This window comes from Brachypodium distachyon, chromosome 2, assembly GCF_000005505.3.
Source record: "Brachypodium distachyon strain Bd21 chromosome 2, Brachypodium_distachyon_v3.0, whole genome shotgun sequence".
Classification (NCBI taxonomy): domain Eukaryota; kingdom Viridiplantae; phylum Streptophyta; class Magnoliopsida; order Poales; family Poaceae; genus Brachypodium; species Brachypodium distachyon.
Genome location: NC_016132.3, coordinates 24,913,786 through 24,931,451, shown reverse-complemented (window position 1 = coordinate 24,931,451; position 17,666 = coordinate 24,913,786). Strand labels below are relative to the sequence as shown.

Below are 17,666 nucleotides of genomic sequence, written 5' to 3'. Positions count from 1 at the left end.
ATTGTCATTTGTTAGTCTCAAGTATGATGTATATGCCAGTCCTAGACCTGAGGTCATCGCATGAGCTTGGGATGTGAATTGGCCTACTTAGGGGTTGTCAAACGCTACTCTGTAACTGGGTGGTTATAAAGGTAGCTTTTGGGTTTGCTGCGAAGCATGCTGTGAGTCATGGTTGATCAAGATGGGATTGGCCCCTCCTGTTCGGAGAGATATATCTGGGCCCTCTCGAGTGATCAGATTCGGAAAAGCATGGCCATGCGACTTGGGTTAAGTGTTAACCCGTTCAGGAATCTGTATCACAGGAACGAGAAAGAGTCGAGCTATCCACAAGGATGACAAGCGCTCACCTTGAACTCGACACACATATTGTGAGGCAAAAGGAATGTTGCATATGACACATTGTATGGTTCGTCAATATAACTTGTGGTTACTCGGGAGTTGGCACGTGCTGCTAGGCACCGCTACCAACTATCGACTTGAGTCGGTGCCAGTGGACGAGTAAGGTGTTACTCGGGCCCGCAGTCCGAGCTCGTAGTCGTGTCCGACTGACCGCGAACCTGAAGGGTCACACGCTTAAGGGGTGGGAACCGAGTTGGATCGGATCCAACTCGTATCGGGCTTAGACTCCTAACGGGCCTCAAGTGTTGAGCCCACTAGGAACGTCTATATAAGTGGAGGAGACCAACCCGTCTAGGGTTACACCAATACAAACGTGAGTTAGACTCGGTCGTCACACCTCCACGCCCAAAGCCTTGCGATCAGATCTAGCAGTCCGCCGCACGGAGTTCCTCCCTCTACGTGTGGATACCTCGTAGGCGCTTGGACGAACTGTTCGTGGGATCGGCGAGGAGGAGCAGGCTGTTCGACTACTCGGCATCGATGTGCTACATCGACTCTACTTCCACTACGGGTCTGCGCCTCTAGTGGTAATCTCGTGATCCATTATCTACAGCATTGATCCGGGTGGAAGCGGTAGAAAATTTTATTTTGGGCTAGCGTAGCATACCGCGTTCCCCAACAGGCCCTGCGACTAGCAGGGCTCACTGATCTTGACGTGGCGCGCACCTACATCAGCCGGCGCATCGCGCCGCTGTAGCTGCGGTCTCGCCCCGCGTGGATGTACACAGGGCCCGAGGACAACACGCGCCTCTAGAGCGCGGGCGTGACCCCGGATGCGATCTGGGCGTGGGTGAAGGGGATCACCGGCGAGGATGCCCCATTCACGGATCTGCCCCTGGGGGCTCCATCCCTCCACGCCGGCGTCGCGGGGCTGCACGACATCGTCAGCAGGTACCCGCCCTGCAACGGTGGGGGCTAATATCTGATTCCCCTACTTGAGCCTCGCAACCTCCGCCACCCGCAGCCCGTGGGAAGTGAGTGGCCGAGGAGAGTGGCGGGGAATCGAAACTCAGCTGGCCCGACGTCGAGGCCTCCGGCAACGAGGTTGGCCACGTTGCCGGGGCCTAGACCGCCCTCTCTGCGACGGAGGAGGAGGACGACGCGCCCCTGGTGCGGAGACCAAGGGCGCCCGTGGCAGCGGCCGCCTCCGAAGCGGACGCAAGCGCTGTGGCAGCTTCCACGGCAACCGGGGCTGCGGTAACCCCACGAGGGTCTGTGGCTCCGCCCAATCAGGGAATCTTCGGGGGCTACTCGCTCAAGATCAACCCCCCGAGGTAAGCCGACGTCTCTCCCCCCTTCTTCCTACAAGTTTTGCACCAGCTTTGGTTTCCTTACTCCTTTGTTGGCGCTTTGCAGGGACAACACCCCGGCCGGAGCCGGCAAGAGGGGGAGGACGTACACTGCACCCGCCGCATCAAGCAAGAAGCCGCGCACCCGGGCCAGTGCCAGTGCCAGTCAGACTGGCACGGGGGTCAGCGGCGCTGCCACCACGCTTGCCGCCGACCCGATCCTTGTGGAGGAGGAGCCCGCAGCAGGTACAGGCCCCTCCCTCGATTCCATTGCGCATGCTCCTTCTGCTCATTGGCCCATAACCGTGCCATTACCTTGTCTCGCAGGCGAAATCCAACCCGCAGCGGACAGCCCGGCAGCAGGAGCCGGGACAGAGGGGGACAAGGCTCCCACCACAATCTTGGCGACCCCGCAAGGTACCCGTCCGGAGCTTCCTTGCGTTCGTCGCCGGGTACCCCGGCTCAGCTTGAAGTACTCATTTTGCTCTTTGTCGCAGGCCCTATTGCGCCCACAACAAGGGCGGACGCAGAAGTGATCGACCTCACCTCTGACGTTGAGGACGCAGGGTTGAGGGAGAAGCCGGAGGCAGCTCCTGCGCCAAGCTCCGTCGCGCCGGACACAACGGCGGCGGCGCCCGCCATCACCACCGGGACGGAGCTCAGCAGCGCGTCCCCGGCCTTGCAGGCCCGAGGCGTGGGCCCCGCAGCCGCCCAGCAGAAGACGACTCCTGCCGGGGTCACGGCCCTCCCGCCAGACCCGCAACCCACGGGCGCGGGTGCGGGGGAAGAAATGGCAGGGGTGCAGCAGGCGGCTCCCCTGCAAGCGTACGATGCTCCCCCCGGCCAGACCTTGGCGGCAGGGGCCTCGTCATCGTTCGCCGCCACCTCCAGCCCAGACCTCGGCATACTTGCCGGGGCGACTTGGGACCCAATCACCTGGGACCCAAGCATCTACGACCAGGGGCACCAATTCCTCGATGCCATCAAGGAGCAACAGCTGGCATTCGTCACCTCATTCAACAAGGTGAGGGAGCACCACAAGCTCGCGAAGGGCCAACTCGGCGAGGTGCGGCAAGATGTCAAGAGGGAGCGGCTGGAGCTCTCCCCGCTACGGGAGGAGACGCGCCTGGCTCGGCAGGCCAGGGACGAGGCCGCAACGCGGGGTGGTCCCTGAGGCAGAGCTCCATCGGCAACTGGAGGCCCAACGCGCCGAGCACCAGCAAGCGCTGGACTCACTGGCCGCGACACGGGAGAAGGCCAACAATGAGCACGAGGAGGTGCTTGCTACGGCCCAAGCTCGCCTCAACGAGAAGAGCGAGCCGGTCAGCAGCTACTCCTCCCAGCTCCAGGCACTGCGCACGAAGCTGGAGGAGCAGGCCAAGGCCGCGGAGGACGCGGCAGCGGCGTTGGTGCGGCGAGAGAAGGAGCTCACTTCCGCCAAGGAACGGAGCGCCCATCTCGAGTCGGAATTGTCCACCGCCCGGGGCGAGCTCGTCAAGATGGGTGAGGACAATGTGGCCAAGGCCAAGGAGATCATGCGGCTCACGGAGCTCGTCCGCAAGGCCAAGCACCCGGTGCGGCTGGCACGCAGCAACCACGACAAGCTGGCGGAGCAGCAGCAGAGGGAGACCGAGAGGTTGTGCGAGATCGCCCAGGCCGTGCGTGAGTTGCTGCTAAGGTTCGAGCTGCAGGCCGCGAAGGTGGACGGCATGGACATCAGCACACTCATCCCGTTCTTCTCTGACATGGTGGGGAAGCTCGGGGCGCTGGACGTGTGGATCTCCAACTTCTGCGACGGGGAGATAGCGTCGTGCGCCAGGGAGATCGCTGAGACGATCCTCCCCCGGGTGCACTACCACCACCCCGACTTCCCCTTTGAGACGCTGCTGGACGCGTGGTCAGACAGCGAGGACGGCCCCTCCCACACCAGGGCGGTAAGCCGGTTCGTCGACGAAGTGGCTGACCGGATGCAGAGGAAGCCGGAGCCGGAGCCCTCAGCGGAAGCCCCCGGCAACCAGCCGTCTTAGTCCCCTGCAAGCTTTCATTTTTTCCTTTTTTGTTTCCTGCAAGTGTTGCGCTCGGCGCCATTGAACAATTAATGTTTTATTAGCCCGTGTAATCATTCGCTACTTTTATGAATTTGTTTTCTGGTTCTACTTGGTTCTTGTTCCTGAAACTGACTCGCGAGGTGGATCTTCTTGTCCCCGTGTGTTGCACGTTGTGTTGCCGGGGACTCGCACACTACCGGCTTAACCGGACCAGGGACCCGGGACGGACCCGCAGTGCCAACCTGGGGCCAAGTAGCAGCGGCGCGCCACTCCACTTGCGGGTTAGCTACTCCCAAGCACGCGCCCACGGGATGGACCCGCAAGCCGCATGAGGAGCGTACTCCCCCCGCAAGCCTCCTTCTAACACTCGAGCCACACGCAAGACCAGACCCACGCCAACAAGCCAGCGTTGAGTACTAGAAAGCTAAGCGGCTAGGATCATGCACTTAGCTGTCTGTTCTCACGTCGATCGTATCAGTTCTGATGTCGTAGCCCGGGGCTTAGACACCGGGGATGCGAGGCACCCCCTTTCTTGGTTCGGCAGTGGGCGTCGCGGATCGCTACGGCGATCGCCGGTGAGGCCAATGGCAAGCGTAAAGATGCACAATATCGTTTTACCCAGGTTCAAGCCACCCTGAGGTGTAAAACGCTACGTCCTGCTTCTGAGCTTGTATTAACCAATGAACTAGGGTTTACAAGTTGCCGGGGGAGTCCCCGAGCGCTCTCTCCTTTCCTGCTAAGTGCTACTTGCTATTTCTGGGCTAAAACTAGTAAGCACCAAACCGAACCCCCTGACCGTTGGTGATGGTCCTCCTTTTATACTCAAGGGGATACCACAGGTGCCTCGATGCATGGGTGACAAGTGTCGAGCTTAGACCTTAGGCAGCTTGCCCTTGCTGCGCTGGCATGGATGCACGGTCCAAAGCACTGCACCTGGGGCGGTATGTGCCTTGGATTCACTGAGATCCACTCACTGTGGGCTAACTTGACAAGGAACCATCCTTATGTCGGAGCATTTAATGCTTGCTTGTGCCACACTCCTCGCCCTCACGAGTCCCGCGCACAGGTAGCCTACCGGGGCGGCCACGTGGCGCAGACGCTCTGCCTGCTGGGCACCGGCCCTGTCGTAGGCACCAGCGCTCGGGAACACCCTCCCGGCAAGTGACCTTCCCGGGGGGCGTTCTGACCAAGATTCCCTTGCTGCCTTCCGGGGTAACCCCCGTAGCCCAGCTAGTCCCGCTGGGCCGGTGACTTCCTGGGCAGCTCGGGCGGTGCTACCCAGGGTGCTATCCTTGCGAGAAGCACGTCGAACGACCCACGCGTTAGGCAGCGGTGGTACCCCGGGTGCCACTGGTGCGACAAATCGCTATGGCATTAGTAGCTCATTATGATTTAGAGCTACATCAAATGGATGTTAAAACGGCATTCCTAAATGGCGACTTAAATGAAAATGTTTACATGACTCAACCGGAAGGTTTTGTGGTGGAAGGTAAGGAACATTTAGAATGCCGTCTAAAGAAATCCATCGATGACTTGAAGCAGGCTTCACAACAATGGTACCTCAAGTTTGATAAGATTATCATAAACTTTGGTTTTACGGAAAATGTTGTGGACAACTACATATACGTAAAATTTAAAGGCAGTTGTTTCACAATTTTAGTCCTGTATGTGGATGACATATTGTTGGCATGTAGCGCTAAGGATATGCTACATGAGACCAAGAATTTTTTGTCATCTAATTTTGATATGAAAGATCTCGGTGAAGCCTCATATGTCCTTGGCATTGAGATTCATCGAGGTAGGTCTAAAGGCACATTAGAACTATCACAGAAAGCATACTTTGAGAGGGTACTGAAGAAATACAATATGCATAAGTGCTCTCCCTCACCTGCTCCTATAGTCAAGGGGGATAAGTTTGCAACATTTCAATGTCCGAGGAACCAAATTGAAACTGATCAGATGAAGTCGGTTCCTTATGCTTCAGCTGTCGGAAGCATCATGTATGCACAAGTATGTACACGCCCTGACTTATCATTTGTAACCGGGATGCTTGGCAGATACCAATCAAATCCAGGACCAAACCACTGGAAGGCCGCAAAAAAAGTCTTGCGTTATATGCAAGGTACTAAAGATTACATGCTAACATATCGGAAGTCTGATAACCTGGAAGTTATTGGTTATTCAGATGCCGATTTTGCCGGGTGTGTGGATAGTAAGAAATCCACGTCAGGTATATATTCACACTCGCCGGGGGAGCCATATCGTGGAAAAGCTCCAAACAAACGTTGACTGCTTCATCTACGATGCAAGCAGGGCCACTGGGCAGGCTGTATGGCTAAAGAATTTTATTCCCGGACTTAAAGTGGTTGACAGCATTTCGAAACCACCGATATTATACTGCGATAATGAACCAGCAGTTTTCTATACAAGTAACAACAAGTAAAGTGCTGCTGCCAAGCACATTGACATCAACTATCATGTTGTGAAAGATAAAATCCAGGATCAAACTATTAACGCCAAGCATATAAGTACGACGCATATGCTTGCGGATCCGCTAACTAAAGGCTTACCACCCAGTATTTTTCGTGAGCATGTTGCCGGCATGGGACTACTTTTGGGGACCGCTAAAAGGAATCACTCCCAATAAAAAAATGTTATCTTTTTGAAACAGGCTGATATACTATAGGTATTGAGTTTCAGAGGCATTTCGCCCGTCACTGTAACACCTTACTTACTTTGGTATATTATTCCTGCGGAAAAAGACAGATGTGTCAAACCTAACGATCAAAGGGGAGAATGTTGGTTGATCTGTTTTAACAGGTAACAAATGCCTAAAATCAAGTCCTTAATTAAAGGGCTGTGTTTTGGGAAACTAATCAACGTCCTTAATCTAAGGACCGTGTTTTATATATAGATAGGCCGACTGTCTCACGTGACCACGTTCACGTGAGAACTCGCCAACCCCCGACACACCTCTAACGACCCTACCGATATAGGGGAGCGCTGAAGTGTGCGGGAAGGCAGCTACCGTCGATGACGACAGCTCCGGTAATCGGCCAGTGCCGGTACCGGCTAGAGGGACGACCCCATTTCCGTGCACCTACCGCAACTACCACGATGGACGTTTCTCTTAATCTCTTTGCATTTTGTAAATGTTGACTAGTGAATGTCTTATGTTTTGTTCTAACGAACCTGTTATCTAACGAGCGAAACTCCCGGTGTACTTTTACCCGTGACTCTTTTTTTTTTTTTTTGAGTCCCCAAACAAGTCCCAGTGACAATGCGGAGAACGGGAATCAATCCTTTTCTCCACCAGACGGACCAAACGCGTAGATAAAAACAGATCTCGGTCTCCCCCGGAGCCCAGAACTCGCCCAAAAGCAGAAGAAACCAGGAAAACCCAACCGTCGAGAGAGAAGAAGCGAACACCCCGACATCCGGCTCTATGGCTTCGCAGTTGATCGAGGAGCACCGGTCGGGCGCGGAGGTGTTCACCGAGCTCTGCGAGGTCAAGGCCCGCGAGTTCCTGGTGGAGCTCGGCCTCCCCGACGGGCTCCTCCCGCTGCCTTCCCTCGTGGAGGTCGGGTACAACCGCGCCACCGGGTTCGTGTGGCTCCGGCAGGGCCAGTCCGGCGGGCTGACCCACACCTTCGACGCCATCGGCAAGCAGGTGTGGTACGCCACCGAGGTGACGGCCATGGTGGAGCGCGGCCGGATGCACAGCATGAACGGGGTCAAGAGCAAGGAGATGCTCATCTGGGTCACCATCTCCGAGATCGTGGTCAGCCCCTCCGGCACCAAGATCGTCTTCCGCACCCCCGCGGGGCTCGGCCGCGCCTTCCCCGTCTCCGCCTTCCAGCTCAACCCGCCGGCGCCGGAGGGCGAGGCCAAGGTCTCCGAGGAGGACGCCGCCGCCGCCGCCGCCACCAACTGATCTACCAGCAAAGCAAGTAAAAGTCAATGAACGGCGTGTGCCTTAGCAGCGGTAAGCAGTTAATTTCGTTTGCGAGATCCGGTGGTAATCAGTGAGTCCGTGACCTTTCCCTTTCCTGTGTTGCCAGTGTGATGTCGAGTGGATGGTGCTGAGATAAGCGGTGCTTGTATTATGAACTAAATTTCGAGCTGTTGATGTGTTCTAGTAGTACGGAGTAGTATTCTTGTTTCAGTTTGATGCGTTTGCTTACGCATTTGATCTATCTGTTACTGTTAGCTGGTTGTATTGAACTTCATAACGTGTTCAGGATTGGATCTGCGTGTTTTGCGTAGTCGTATGGACCAGTCGAGACTTCCAGATCGATCTGTCTCTCAAAAAGTGTTCCAGATCGACATCGGAGGGAAATTGATAATCCGATAAAGTTAAACACGACCAATACCAGCGAACCCAAGATGGGTGCTGCTATATTTAAGTTGACTGATTTTTAACCAAAAGCTTTAAATATAAGTTGATGAATCAGAGCCCTTGAATTAACTTGTAGATCTCGTTTTATTCTTCTTTCTTTATCATCATTACAATTATTAAAACACAAATCATAGCCATAGCCAACCGTAGGGGAATCAACTTATCTCTAACTAAAAATTGGACAACTTAGATATAGCAAAACCTTAATTATGAAACAGTCTAGTTTATGTTCAGAAACATATTATCATGTTAATCTTGAATAACTTAAGAACAACTCCAGACCTCCAGAGCACCATTCCAATAGAAGTAGGAAAGATCTATGCAATTAGTTGGTATTGAGTTTAAATCCGTGTCGCAAATATATTTTCCTATTTTTTGGCAGGTGAGCCTGCCCGTCACGTGTGTGAGTGAGTAATCTTTGCTGACACCCTTAAAATTAACATATATAAAAAATGTTACACTCCACTAACAATTGCTGGAGTAGTAATTATCGATTATTTAAGATTATATAATATATATGTTTTTTTATCCCAATGATCTTTGCCACAACAACTGATGAAAATAATAATAATCAATTGGCACAATTTAAAAGCAAAGGATCGCAGCCACCAATAGAGTCTCTTTATATATAGGTGTAAACATTTTACGATCGAGGTACCATCCTCTGAGCTCCATCCTTTCACCCCCCACACAAAAAAAGAACCCTTGCAGAACACTCATTGCTCCTGATACCATTGCGTTTATCTTGTTCATAGGTCTCTCTTGCATGCCACACACACTAGGTCGGTTTTTATCTAGATCGGCCACTACGCCTGTTTTTATCAAGATCAATAATTTCACCGAAAAAACACATGCACGCATGCTAGTTTTTACTCTCTTGATCGCTCCACTGGTTTTACCTAGATTGATCGCTCCATCTAAAAAATGCACGTATGTTACGGTTTTACATCTCGCACTAAACCAACCAACGCAAGCAAAACTTCCTCAAAATTCTTGGTGGCGAGGCAGGAATCGAGCCAATGGAGCGTCCATTTTCAGCAATCGAGTACCATTATTAATAAGTCACTATAAGGCCCTCCAAAGTGTTGAATTTTGTTGGTTCATAAAGCTGATGTACACATGGTAGCCGGTGTATGGAAAAATTTACATCAACCGATCCATGTACATGAACTGAAGCAAACTATGCTAGTCTGATGAAAAGTAAGAGAGAGGGAGAGAAAGGAAACAGCCCCACTGCTGCAACAGATGAGCTAAGATGGTCTTACTGGTGGTAGTTAATTTATTATATAGAGGGTCCTATCAGGATATCTTGCACCGGGCCATAACACTGGGGCAATTTTTCTGAATCGATCTAAACAATGTTGGGTCCTACGTTTTATTCTTTGAGTCGATGCACCACTATGCAAGGCCTAAGGCCTTCTCCAATGTATCGGTGCATACTTCACTTTTTAGAGTATGCATTGGAGCATGCCATTAGAGCAACAAAAAGTAGGCAGTCCAAATTCAGGTTTTGCATGCACCGGTTCATATACATGAACCGATCCAAGAAATAAAGTTGTTGGAAGGCCCCACATGTCATTGAAAAAAGGGAAGTGGTGAGAGTATGTGATTGAGTAAATCAATTGATACTTTTGCTAACATGTAGGTCCCACTAGGTACCAAAAAGTAGGTGCATGCCGTTGCAGCGAAATGACAAAACAAGCACCGGTGCAAACGTTTGCTTCACCTACACTATGAAAGGCCTAAGATAAGGCATAAATGCTTGAGCCATTAGGGTCGTCTATTAAAAGATAGACATGTCAGATACATAAGATGAGAAAATTAGTTTGTCTCACATATCATACAAATCAAAGTGGATTTGGTGACTCGGGTGATACGTGCACACCCCCCATCCATCCTTCCACATGCGCAAGTTGTAAGACGTGTGTTCTTAGTGGTACAACAACTTCCTCGAACATATGATTGATTAGTCAATGGTGTGCTGATATCAGCGGATGGTATTTAAAATTTTAAATCTATGAGTTTATATAGGAGGTTCTGCACTTTGCTTAAATTGTGTTAGAATCACACTACTACAGAAAGGTTTATCAGTAACGGTCGAAAAACAACATCAGTAACGGTCGGGGCCGCCGTTACTCACTTCGTGTTACTGATGATACCCATCATCAGTAACGGTCGCATATACATCAGTGGCGGTCGATCTTTCCCGACCATTACAGATGTATATATCATCATTAACGGTCACGTTGCCACATCAGTGTCGGTCGAGTGACCGACACTGATACATTTTCGGTATTTAAAAAATAATTAAAACCACAGTAAATACACAGGAAATACACAGAAAATTATATACAGCACAGCACAGCACAGAATGTATCTCATCACAGAAAAATACATATAAAGCCGCATCACATCACATCACATCACTTAAAGCATACAAATGTATATAAGCCGCATCATATAAAACATATAAAGAATACAAATGTATCTCACTTCACGACATTGATTACAAAGTGTCAAAATTCCATAGAAGCATAATTCCAAAGTGTCAAAATTTCATGGAAGCATATAAAGAATACAAATGTATCTCATTTCAACGTTGAATCTATTGTCGTGGGTGAACCCTAGACACGACTTGTTCCATGCGTTCGAAGAAGTCCCCACTAGGCTTGATGACCTCATTGTTTATGAGATGGGCGAACTCCCTTTGAATGTTATAGGCGACCCATTTAGGTCGGTGTCCCATTGTCATTCGGGGCCGCCAGTACTCTTCCATCGCCGCGACTGACCCCTTCCACTCAGGCTTGAACATGCTGGCATTCTCCATAAGGATGTGACAGTAGTAGTAGCCACAGAACACACTGTCTGTCGGCTGTTGCTGGCAAGGGAACCTGTGGTTGTGGTGAGGCTCGTTTTTATAACCTTTACCAGCTAGTTTTCCCTTGGTCGCCACTTTCCAGGCAGTGTTAATGAGTGATTTGATGGGTTTCCAGAACCTACCTCGAACACCCTTCTTCGGAAGCAATGAATCGAAGTAGTACACCGCGGACCAAGGAAAACAAATGAGTACTGTCACCCAGTGGTCTCTGTTTTCAAAAGAAAGAAACTTTAGTATCTAAGGGTGTATAAGAAAGACTGATTTACAAAAAACAAACGGTTCCATATATAAAATTCAACTTACTCCAAATTAAGGAAGAAGAGGATGAAGTCGTGGTCTGCATATTTCTCGAGACATGCCACCAAGTATTTAGATGCCATGGTTCTTGAGGCATCCTTTTCAGGCTCAAGACCGATGTCACCGTAGTTGAACATCGTGGGGTCTAGAATGGCTACTTTTTTGACCTCCAATCGCCGCAGTTCTCTTATTTGGTAGGCAGACCACAGCTTTAAGAGGTTGATATCAAGCTTTTGGCGGTTGAAGAGGTGGAACAGTTCGTTGAACTCCACACCAAAGGTGATAGGACGTTCCTGAATGTTCCCGGTTTCTTGGTCAAAGAAGCCATAATCTTTTGGGATTCTAACATTGATCTGTTGGGCATGCTGTTGAGAACCAGTTGATGCTTGCATGTAGAACTGATGAAGCTCTTGCATCTCTCTGGACACGGCACGCAGGGAATCTTCGGTGACCATCGATCTTCCAGGATAGTAAATAAGCACCCGGTCGAACTCCCTAGCCACGAAATAGGATCCGTCTTCGAATCTCTGGCCTTGATATGCGTTCTTGATGAGAATGTCAGGCCTATTGTCGTCCCAGACTCTAGTTATGTCAGGCACATGGTGCATCTCATCTTGAGTGACATTGGAGGACTCCTTGATGGTCTTGCTGCCGCGCCCCCTCTTTTTATGCCTCCTCTTACTGTCCCATGCCTTCTGCTCCTCTGTCTTGTACTTGTCATCGATCTTGTGGCCACCCATGGACTCAGCGGCACCCAAAGTCCATGTGGCACGTAAGAGAGAGAAGGTGGGAGGGACGCTTCCAGCCTGTGCCGACCCTGTGGTCTGGCTATTTTTGAGCTGTGCAGGCATCGACATTGCCCGCTCTTCATCTCCGTTGGCATCGACAGGAGGAAGTATCCTAGGGGAAAGGCCGAGCGGTGAATGAGAAGTACCTTTGTGGGCGGAGGGAGATGGAGTCATAGAAGGCCGGCGCTAGTTGTAGGGAGATACCAAACTCCTAGGCCACATAATTCGGTAGTTTGGACAACCGCCTAGGATATCCACGCCTTCCTCCGGAGGTAGCGGGATAGCATAATCCCGATGCTCCTCGACGACGGAGTCCACCATCACACTCACTTGTGTGTCGTTCATGAGAATGCCGTGCACCAGTGGCGGTGATTGTCTGGGCATCAGGCGGCCAATGGCGCCTACAGGCTTGTCAACGTGGATACGACACTTCACCGGTGCCTGCGCGTAACAAGAAGAAGGCATATGTGTGTAAGATCTTTATTCATGAAGGTAAGGAGTGAAAAAGAGTTTGAAAAGATTGCTTACAAGAATGTTGTCGCTCAGACCCGGATCGTTATCCCGGTTGCCCTTGCTTGGGGAAGGTTGGCTAGCGGGGGGGTTGTCCATGCTAGGAGCCGGGCTGTAACCTGGGGTGTAGGTGTCTTCATCCTCCATACGTGTGTCGGAGGCGGCGCGGCTCTTCAGTGGGGTGCTCTTTCGCGGGGGAAGAGGAGGAAGAGGAGGAAGGAGGTTCCTCAAACCTTCCACTCCTCCCCCGAGTATGGCGCCAAGGGCGGGGTGGTCTTTGGCCAATGCTGACACCAAATGATGAACGGCTTGCACTGCATATTCCCGCGGCACCTCTTGAGACACGATAGATGCCTGCTCTCGCGCCTCTACCTTAGCTTGTTCTATTATCTCTGAAGAAGCGGGGAGCTTTTTCTAGACCCTGCTTCGCTTCGGAGCAGGCGGGAAATAATCATCCCAGCAGGCCCCTTCGCCTTCTCTTAGAACACGGCCCGTGTGCTCCGCCTTTTGCAAGTCGGCAGTCACAGCCGACTCCCACCTCTTGCTTTGCACGGAGTTGTCAGAGGTTTCTGACCTCTTGCTCTCCTCCCATTTGTGGGCATTTTCCTGTTATCATATAAGACAGGACATGAGTCTATATGGATCAGGAGTGTCATAATTAACGCCAAAAATAACTAAATGCACGTGAACCCTTACTGTAAAAAATTTAACAGGCGGCTGCATTGGCTCAATGCCCGCCCACTCCTCGGATGTCATGTGCTAACATGCATATTCTCTAGCACGTTGGTCCTCCAGCATGTCATGCACTGGAGGCACCCTGCCTGCCGCCTCAAGAATTCGGTCCTGCTTGTGCCAGACCTTCTTCTTCCCCTCTTTCCCTACACTCCCTAGCCTGTGGTTCAAGGGCTTCCTCAAGCGCAACGCCCTCATGCGTTCACTCTTCGCAATGAAGGCAGGGTCAGACGATTCCTTCTTGAACTTTTCCCATTCGGCCTCATCAGTTACCGACGGCCATTTCTTCTTGATGATCTCGTACGGTTTGTCCATCCACTTTCTAGCGGTGATTTTCCAATTAGCAAGTCCATTATGAACGTACCGCTTCAGAACCTCGTTGTATCGTTCAGGGCCATACATGTTATGCAGGAAGGAGGGCCCTAGGGACAAGATCTCATCGCATATGTGGATCATTAAATGGACCATGATATCGAAGAATGATGGAGGGAAGAACATCTCGAGCTCGCACAGAATCTGTATCATACTATCCTTCAGTATCTGGCATCATCTAACGGTGATTGACTTCTTTGAGATGCTGTCAAAGAAGTCAGAAAGCTTCATGATTGTCTCCCTTACGTGCGGCTCCATGATACCTCTGATTGCGACTGGAAGTAACTGAGTGAGTATGACATAGTTGTCGTGAGACTTCATGCCAGATAGCTTGTGACTCTTCATGTCAATTAGATGCTTGATGCTCAACGAGTAGTTCGATGGGACTTTAATGCCCTGCAGGCACTGGCACATCCTATGCAACTCGTCTTTGTACAGGTTGTAACATGCAAGACGACACCGCATGGTCACCATCACGAAACGATTCTTGTCGGCTGCCAACACTTGATCTTTGCCCCACAACTCTTTCCTGATAGACATGAGTTCTAGGTCCTTCCGTGCATTGGGTCTATCTTTCGTGTTCTCTGGAATGTTCATCAGCAACCCCAGCATGCTGTCGCATACATTTTTCTCCACGTGCATGACATCTATGCTGTGGCGGCATTCTAAATGTGCCCAGTACTCCAGGTCCCAGAATAAGAACCTCCTTTTCCACACAACGCCTTTAGGTTCCTTATATTTCTTCGCAGCAAGATTTCCATTCGCGGGGTAGTCATGCACGCAGGTCAGAAGCGCTGCTCTCATCATGAAGTACTCCCTCCTGTTTGCATCCCAAACCACTTTGCCAGGGATCCAAAGCTGCTTCAGCTCATCCTTTACTAGCTGCAGATACACATTTAGATCAGCTCCCGGCTGCTTTGGACCCTGTATGAGCATGCACATGTGGATGTACTTTCTCTTCGTGATTAACCATGGAGGAAGGTTGTAGACAAACAAGATCACTGGCCATATGCTGTGCTTGTTGTTCATGTTTGCGAACGGATTTATCCCGTCAGTGCTGAGACCGAACCTCAGGTTTCAAGGCTCTGCCCCAAAATCCGGAAATGTCATGTCAAAGTTCCTCCACTGAGTCCCATCGGCAGGGTGTCTTAGGACCCCAGGTTCCTCCACACGGTAGTGCCCATCAGGATCAAATGCAGCCTGCGCCGGATCGTGATGAACGAGATACCTCGCGTCCTTAACGTTCTGCATCCAACGTTCAACTCGGCCACCTGCCGTAAGATACCAGACAGTCTTTGCCGGCCTGCCCTTCATCACTTCTTCCCCATCGTCTTCGCCAGCTCTGGCGTTTTTCTTCTTGTATCTCGATGCACCGCATATGTGGCAGCTCTCATGGTTCTCGTACTCTCCAATGTATACCATGCAGTCGTTTGGACATGAATGATGTTTCACGCAATCTAATCCGAGCGGGCATGTAATCTTCTTCGCCTCGTATGTACTCTTGGGCAACTTGTTTGGCTGTGAAAAAACCGAAGCAAGGTAACTCAACAAGTTCGTGAAGCCCTTGTCTGACCAGCATGATGCTATCTTCACCCTCAAAAGTTCGAGCGTCACTTCGAGCACGCTGTTTTTTTCGCCAGCTCCATCATACAAGGGTGTGTTTGCGTCCTCCAACAACTTTTTGAACTGAGTAGACTCTGCCTCATCTTCGGGGTCCTCCAGCTGCTCCCGTAGGTACGGGTCATCTAGCATTTCGGCAATCCTGCCACGTGGAGCTCCTTCACCTTCCACATTAGCCTCCTCATCGACCCTTCTTTCGTCCTCGGAATCATTCGCCAGATCATACTGCAGGACATCATCATCTTCGCTACCGCTACCGGCATCAACCGCATCCTCCTCGTGACAAGTCTAGCGAGAATAGCCTTCCACAAAACCCGATGCCAGCACGTGCATCTGAACATCTTCAGGCTTCATCATGCATGTGTTTTCACATTTGTGACATGGACAACGAATCATCAAAAGTCCTTTTCGTTCCATATCACCTTCGCGACTCCAAAAAAGACCGTCCATTCGGTTATCCATCGAGCATTGATTTTTTCCTTGGCGTACATCCAAGAATGGTCCTTGAATCTAAAACACAATACACAAGAAAACAAACAAAACAAAATAGTTAGCCTAATCATTGACAAGGGGATTAAGGTGTTAATTAACCGAAGCTAACTAATAATTTAAAATTATAGACACTCAGAGAGAAATTGGAGGCCGGCGAGAAAGATCGGGAGGGAGAGAGTTCCCTTCGGGCGACGATGAGGATGCGCCGCATTTTGGCCGGCGACCGCGGAGCTCAAAAATTTGAAATTGGGGAACTTCGGAGAGAAATTGGAGGCCGGCGAGATAGATCGGGAGGGAGAGGGAAGCTTCGGGGTCGAGAATCGGAGCTCGGAAAATGGAGCTCGGCGGCCATGGAGGCGGCGCCGCCAGCGCGGGGGGGGGGGGGGAGAGGAGGAAGGGGGAGGGAGGAGGGGCTACCTGGGGGGCTCACCGGCGGCCATGGCGCCGTCGGGCAGCACCTCGCCGTCGCCAGAAGTGAAGGGGCCGCAGCTTGTCCGTTACGACGCGCGGCGCGACCAGCTGTGTCTGTGCCCGGCGTATTTAAACCGCGACGATTATCAGTGTCGGTCGGGGTTTGCGCGACCGTTACTGATAATCGTTGGCACATCAGTAACGGTCGCGCTAGGCCGACCGTTACTGATGAATTGTTCATCAGTGGCGGTCGCTTCTTAGTTGACCGCCACTGATGTAACTCGCGAGCTATGATTATTCATCAGTGGCGGTCGCCTCGCGCGACCGCCATTGATGTGTGGCTGGGCGGGGACGGGCAGAGCCCACTCGGTTCATTAGTAACGGTCGCGGCCGCGATCGACACTGATGTTGTTCATCAGTAACGGTCGCGCCGGATCCATTACTGATGTTCCGTTGCATATAGACCGTTTTGTAGTAGTGTCATGTGACATGAGAGATTCAAAAGTAGAACGTCTCACAACTATGATGTGGTTGGCTGATTGCAAAACGGTTTTGTAGTGTTACTCAAATAGTTTGATTACTCGAAGGGGGTCCTGACATTATACATGTGTATGCTAGACAGAATACACCCTTGGAGGTTATTTTTGTATTATGAAATTATTCAATCTTGAAGAACTCATCACGATATTGCCAGGGCTGGCTAACGAGCATGCTCGGTTCGTTAAGAGCTCGATTCGTTAAGCTTGGTTCGTTAAGAGCTCGGATCGTTAAGATCGTTATTGTTAACGATCTGAGACCATTATTCGGCTCGGTTCGTTAAGAGCTCGCGAGCGCTCGTTAAGCTCGTTAAAAACTCGTTAAGATAAATAGATGGCATGTTGACATTACCTATTTTCTTGGGATAAATTTTGGCAGCAAACAAAATATATCAAAGCTAAACAACGCTAAAGATTGGAAATACACAACAAAAGAGAAATAACAACACAATTCCAACAGCAAAATTAGTACCACTAGTCACTCACAAGTGATGTACGAGATGAACTCGCTAACGAGCGCTCACTGATTGTTAAGCTTAACGGTCTGAAAAGAAAGTCCTGTTTGGTTCTTTAGTTAACGAACCGAGTTAGCGAGCATTCAATAAGATTATCGCGCTTCGATCCTTTTGTCCAGGCCTAGATATTGCTCATCCCACATCCTATCTTCTATTCTCTTTCACACTTATCTTTTTGAAGTATTGTTCAATATAATCTCAAGACTCACAAAAGATTCCCTAGAGAACTTGGAACAAATACGGTACGAAACTAACAAGATTCCCTAGAGAACTTATACCAAATTCCGTAAGTAGTTAAATTTGGTTAAAAAAAATTGTTATCTCGTATTCACCTCCATTTGATAGATGACTTCCATGCTATAACACTTTATGTTGCCACA

At 50.6% G+C, this 17,666-nt stretch overlaps 1 protein-coding gene across 1 annotated transcript; it reads left to right on the top strand.

Moving 5' to 3' along the window:
* The first annotated feature begins 7,041 nt into the window (after window positions 1-7,041).
* LOC100831124 lies at window positions 7,042-7,995 on the top strand. Its single transcript, XM_003568475.4, has one exon. It carries the CDS (start codon window positions 7,182-7,184, stop codon window positions 7,668-7,670), a length of 489 nt encoding a protein of 162 aa, XP_003568523.1. The 5' UTR covers window positions 7,042-7,181; the 3' UTR covers window positions 7,671-7,995.
* Window positions 7,996-17,666: the final 9,671 nt, after the last annotated feature.

What these genes read in the sequence shown, in the direction of transcription:
- LOC100831124 (XM_003568475.4), top strand. Translation starts at nt 7,182, where the DNA reads ATGGCTTCGCAGTTGATCGAGGAGCACCGGTCGGGCGCGGAGGTGTTC.